This window comes from Sinocyclocheilus rhinocerous, unplaced genomic scaffold (assembly GCF_001515625.1).
Source record: "Sinocyclocheilus rhinocerous isolate Xijiao unplaced genomic scaffold, SAMN03320098_v1.1 scaffold722, whole genome shotgun sequence".
Taxonomy (NCBI): domain Eukaryota; kingdom Metazoa; phylum Chordata; class Actinopteri; order Cypriniformes; family Cyprinidae; genus Sinocyclocheilus; species Sinocyclocheilus rhinocerous.
In genome coordinates, this window is record NW_015638934.1 from 515,300 (window position 1) to 521,030 (window position 5,731).

At 37.4% G+C, this 5,731-nt stretch overlaps 1 protein-coding gene across 2 annotated transcripts in view; it reads left to right on the top strand.

Moving 5' to 3' along the window:
* The window catches only part of LOC107750091 (schwannomin-interacting protein 1), a 33,671-nt gene that overhangs the window by 14,164 nt on the left and 13,776 nt on the right, over window positions 1–5,731 (top strand). For both annotated transcript variants that reach the window (XM_016565358.1, XM_016565359.1), the window contains exons 2-3: window positions 1,892–2,010; window positions 5,073–5,190. In XM_016565358.1, coding sequence (XP_016420844.1) covers window positions 1,892–2,010; window positions 5,073–5,190 — 237 coding nt within the window. The remainder of the gene's footprint in view (window positions 1–1,891; window positions 2,011–5,072; window positions 5,191–5,731) is intronic.

Sequence of the window (5,731 nt, forward strand, 5' to 3'; positions counted from 1 at the left end):
TGACACGTGGAGGGTATGTGTTGTGTCAGGAACCGTGTTGAGGTTAAGAGTGAGGAGGAAGTGATCCGAGATGTGCAGTGGAGTAACCAGTATATGATCAGTGGAGCAGTGTCGTGTGTAAATAAGGTCCAGTTGGTTGCCTGATTTGTGAGTAGCCTTAGTTAACACTCGCTTGAGATCAAAAGAGGCAAGCAGAGTGTGGACGTCTGCAGCCTGAGGTTTATCTAGGTGGATGTTGAAGTCTCCAAGCATAACTAGAGGAGTACCACCCTCAGGAAAGTTTTAGAGCAGCACGTTTAATTCTTCCTGGGGGTCGATAAACAACTATAAAATGGATTTTAAGAGGGTGGGTAATAGTGCAGGGATATGAAAACACATAGTAAGAATTGGTTATAAAAACTGAAAACAAAAGGGAAACATGTAGTAGGAAAGAGAATGATTCAAAAGCGATACTTATGTCCCTTGCGGTGTCCCTGCTCGGTGGAGTCGAACGGTAGAGTCGATGGTCTTTACACTTTTCGGTCTTCACACGAGGGATGCCGCGACCGCTGCCGCGGTATACTAAGCTTTTTATATTCGTCTAACAAAACTCAAATTGAATTCAGCTGGACACACTTTCCTGTTTATCACAACAAATGGCCAAGCAAGCGCACGACACTGACAAGGTACGCGATACAGTACAAGACCAAACGTGATTTCCATTTAAAGTTAATATATTTTAAATTTACTAAATTGCATCTTAATCTTTATAAATGTGTAATTACAAATATATTTAAATACATGAGTTTCAATAGAAATATAAATTTTATTTGTATTTATTTTATTTGTCCTTTATTTAACCAGGTAAAACTTTCTGAGATTAAAAATCTCTTTTACAGAAGTCACCTGGCCAAGATGCAGCACTACATTTCATAAGAAGAACACAAAACAATGTGTTGACAACCATTAAAAACATTTACAAATTAATTCTTCCTTTAACAGCTCATTAATCAAGAATTCAAAAGTGTTCATTGACACTAAGGTCTGCAACTTCAAGTTGTGTTGTAAAAAGTTCCAATCATTGGGCACTGCAAACTGAAAAGCTTGTTTTCCAAGTTCAGTTCGTGCAAATGGAACCGAAAGAATGTACTTGAAAATCCTGTGAGCGCAGAGAATAAGCTCTAGGAGCTTTAGGCTGGGTGAGGGAACAAAGATATGGAGGCAGTAAACCCAAGATGGATTTATAAATAAACAGGTACCAGTGATTACGTCTGCGTGTTGATAATGACGTCCAACCAACTCTATTATACAAATCACAATGATGGGTACTAACATTACAATTTAATATAAACCTGAGCGCACCGTGATACAGTGTCCAGAGAACCTAAAAGATAAGGAGTCATAAAGCATAAAACCGAGATATTTATATTCTGTCACTACATCAAACATAGTACCCTGTGAGGTTTTGAGAAACCAAACCAAATGACATTGAAGTAATTTTATTTTATTTTACTATAAATGCATGTCAGTACATTCAGCAATACTTTATCCATACTTCAAAGACAATAGAAATAATAATGAAATTGCATGTAAAGATGTACTTGGCTCTAAAGTTCAACTAATGGCATTTCATATCAATTTAAACAATAATACATCTTCATTTAATTGCAAGTAACATGCAATTAAGTTTCTAAAAACATTACATTCAGTTCACAATTAAGTAGAGTATATTGTATTAAAGTATATTATTTCCATAATGAGTCCTCTTGACTGGAATAAACGGTTAATGATAGTGTTGTCTGCGTGTGTGTGTGTGTGTGTGTGTGAGAGACAGTGTGTGAGTGTGTGTGTGTGTGATCTGCTGTTCTCTGTGTGCACATCTTCAACTCATCTTCTTGTGTTTCTGTCTCAGGCCCAGAAAAATGAGCGGGAGTCCATCCGGCAGAAGCTGGCGCTGGGCAGTTTCTTTGATGATGGGCCGGGAATCTACAGCAGCTGCAGCAAGAGCGGCAAACCCAGCCTGTCCTCACGGTCAGTAACAGCCCTCAAACCTGCTGTCCTGACTAGAGAAATCATATGCTGCACTTCATATGTGCATAATATACACTAGATTTCACACATTTCAGGTCATTAAGATTGTTTAATGATTATGAATGAAGTCTCTTCTGCTCACCAAGGCTGTATTTATTGAATCAAATATACATTTAAAACAGTGAAATATTGTTACAATGTAAAATCACAATTTTCTATGTGAATATCTGTTAAACTGTAATTTATTTCTGTGATGCGCAGCTGTATTTTCAGCATCATTACTCCAGTCTTCAGTGTCACATGATCTTCAGAAATCATTCTAATATGCTGATTTGCTGCTCAAGAAACATTTATTATTATTATCAAGGTTGAAAACAGTTGTGCTGCACAATATTTTTTGTGGAAACTGTGATATATTATATTTTTCAGGATTCACAGCAATACAGCATTTATCTGAAAGGAAAAAAATAAAGAAAAAAGCACTTTTGATCAGTTTAATGCATCCTTGTTGAATAAAGCTATTATTATTAAATATTAATTTAATTAATATATATATATATATATATATAGTGTATATACAGTGTATATATATATATATATATATATATATATATATATGGTAAACATTTTAACTAATAGATATCACTGTACTTCCCCAGTTTATTATTAAAATCACAGTTGATTAAAATAATTGTTTTGAATTACAAGTGTTCTGAAGTGTTTAAATATGCGTAATGGAAAAAACAAGGGTTAAAAATTCTTAAGTGATTTTGGTGACACATTGGAGTTAAAGGTTTTTACCGAGGGAACTTTGGATTTCTCTTTTTATCACCTCAAAACTCAGAAAATACAGAAAAAAAGAAAAGAAAAAAACTTGAATATGTTGTATAAATAATATACAACATATTAATAATATATGAGTGTGAATAATATATGAACAAACCTCAGTAAAAGCCTTCAGAATATAGAGAGGAATACAACTGTAAAGTGTGCAGCATGTCAGTGCTGCTGAAGTGGAGAAAAAATGTATTTTGAGAAAATAAAAAAAATAACATATTATACCCAAAAATTCTTCATGAAGTGGATTACCAGTAAAACTGATACAAATTTAGGATCAAAAACTTTTCAGACACTTTGACCTGAGCAAGTTTTGCTTAAGGGTTTTTTTTTTTTTTTTTGCTAATGTGACCTTTTTACACCACAGACTGAACAAAATGAAGCATTGCTTGGTAATTGGTTGAGCTAAACTGAGTTCTGTTCATATATTATTACCATTTTCTAAACTATAGCGAATAAACTGTGATAATGTGAGAAATGTTGAAGGTGTCAGAATTAATGTTGGTTTGGCTGTATATATACACACAGACGGATCACAGGAGCGTGCACAGGGACACGGGCCTTTTTACTTCAACTTTCCATGACCACAGCATGAGAGCGGAGCTGTGGCTCAGATAGTGAAACAGCGTCACGTTCCTGTGTTTGTGTGGCGAAGCCGAGCTTTCAAACACTCTCTCTATGAACACGAAGGGCTTCCCCCTCCAGCTCCGCATCACACACACACACACACACACACACACACACACACACTCTTCCCAAAAGGGAAGCAGCTCCTTCTCTCACACACACACACACACACAACTTTAACCTGAATCCCTGCTGCTCACTTTCTGTTTCACATGACCGTGATGAGCACTTCTTGTCATTTCTCTGTCATGTTGACACAGTGTCGTAATGCTGCTGTCATTACAGTAAAACACTAACACTGTGACCCCATCATTCTGCTCTAGATTTACCTTACTTCTGCTAGAGCCATAAGGAAATCCCATGATCTTTAAGACGGGACACTACAGGCAAAATTGTTTTTTCATGCACTGGTCACTTTTGAGATGTTGGGCTGTTCTGCTTCCCATAACATGCTTTTTTTTAACATCTTCAGCATCCATATTGCTCTATATGCACCTGACTGTAATCATAATACATATCTTCGAAGGCTGTTTTAGCAAGATGAGTTTGTTTCTTCACTTCAGCAGCACTTACATACAGCAAACTTTACAGTTTTATTTCTATCTATATTCTGAAGGGTTTTATGGAGGGGGTTGTTCATATATCATTCACATTGATTTATACAACATTTTAAATCAATGTTGTTGTTGTTGTTGTTGTTGCTTTGCCAGTTTTTCTGGCTGTTTGTGATTTATGGAGTGATAAAAAGAGAAATGCAAAATCCCCTCTGTAAAAACCTTTAATATGTCAGCAGAATCAAGTGAGAATTTGACCTGGCTTCATCCATTATGCATATTAAAACAACACTTCAGAACACCTGTCATTCAAAACACTGCTCTCAGTTAACTATGATGAATAAACTGGTGAATTATGGTGATATCTGTTAGTTAGTTAAATGTTTATCTGTCAGTTAAAATGTTCATCTGAAGTGTCTTGCTTTAAGGATAGAGTGATTTTCATGTGACAGATGAACTATAATCTAACTTCAGTCAATATTCTGACTTTAACTGTGGAATTGTATTCAATTCTTTGTAGAAAAAAAGGTTTTAATTTCAGCCATTTCGACTAAATCTGCAATCAGACATTTTTAATTCATTACATTTTTATATTGTTCATCGTGCCATTTTATTGCTAAAACACAATAACAAAAATCCAATTTTAAATGTCCTAAATTGCAAGCAGTTGCAAACCACACAGAGCTGTAAAGTGAAGCGCTCTAGCAACGTTCAGCTGGATCCTCGAGTCGAGCTTTCTGATGCTTCAGCAGTTCCTTTTCCTGCGCGTTTCACTGCTTTGTGTGACTTTCAGGCGATATTGCTGCTGATGTCACCGCGGGTATTCCAGTGCTCTCACTGTGTGCTTTTCTCAAATCAACGCACCTCCAAAACCTTAAAAATCAACCAAAGGACTGTACACAAGAGCATAAACATAAAACAGACATTCCCAGAGTGATTTAAAATACAGACATATCATCATTCTGCATTAGTAATGATTAAACTGACTGAAGCCTGACTGAGTTTTTGGACTGAGGTGTTTAACAGCACTGCATATCCTCACAGGCTTCAGAGCGGAATGAACCTGCAGATCTGCTTCGTCAATGACAGCGGCAGCGACAAAGACAGTGACGCAGAAGACAGCAAGACAGAGACCAGCCTGGACACACCGCTGTCTCCCATGGTACACACACACACACACACACACACATGGATGATGTTTCCTCTAACAGAGGTCACACAAGCAGCGTTTTGAGACAACCCCATCCAGAATGCCCCTGAATCAGGGATGTGGTTTGCGAGCCTTGGCTTCCCAGCAGACATTGCAGTGGGTGTTACTGTAAGGTTATGGCTGAGTCAGAGAGGGTCACAGGCCAGAGAAATGACCCCACCTACACTGACCCTGTGCAATCATCATTCATCAGCCTGATCATTACAACACACCGGCGTGTGTAGATTCCCCCTGGACACGCGCCGCATCAGTCACACTCACACACACACACACACACACACTTTAAGTCACTTAAGTGACCTTTTATTTCATAAATTTTATATTAATGTTACGTGGTAATCAGGGAGAAACAGAACAGGTGTGGGAACTAATTCATCAAAAACCATGGAAACTAGTTAGGGAACTCAGGCAGACAAATGGGAACAGGGAGAAAACGTCTCAGGTTACGTATGTAACCATGGTTCCCTGAGAAGGGAACGAGACACTGCGTCCT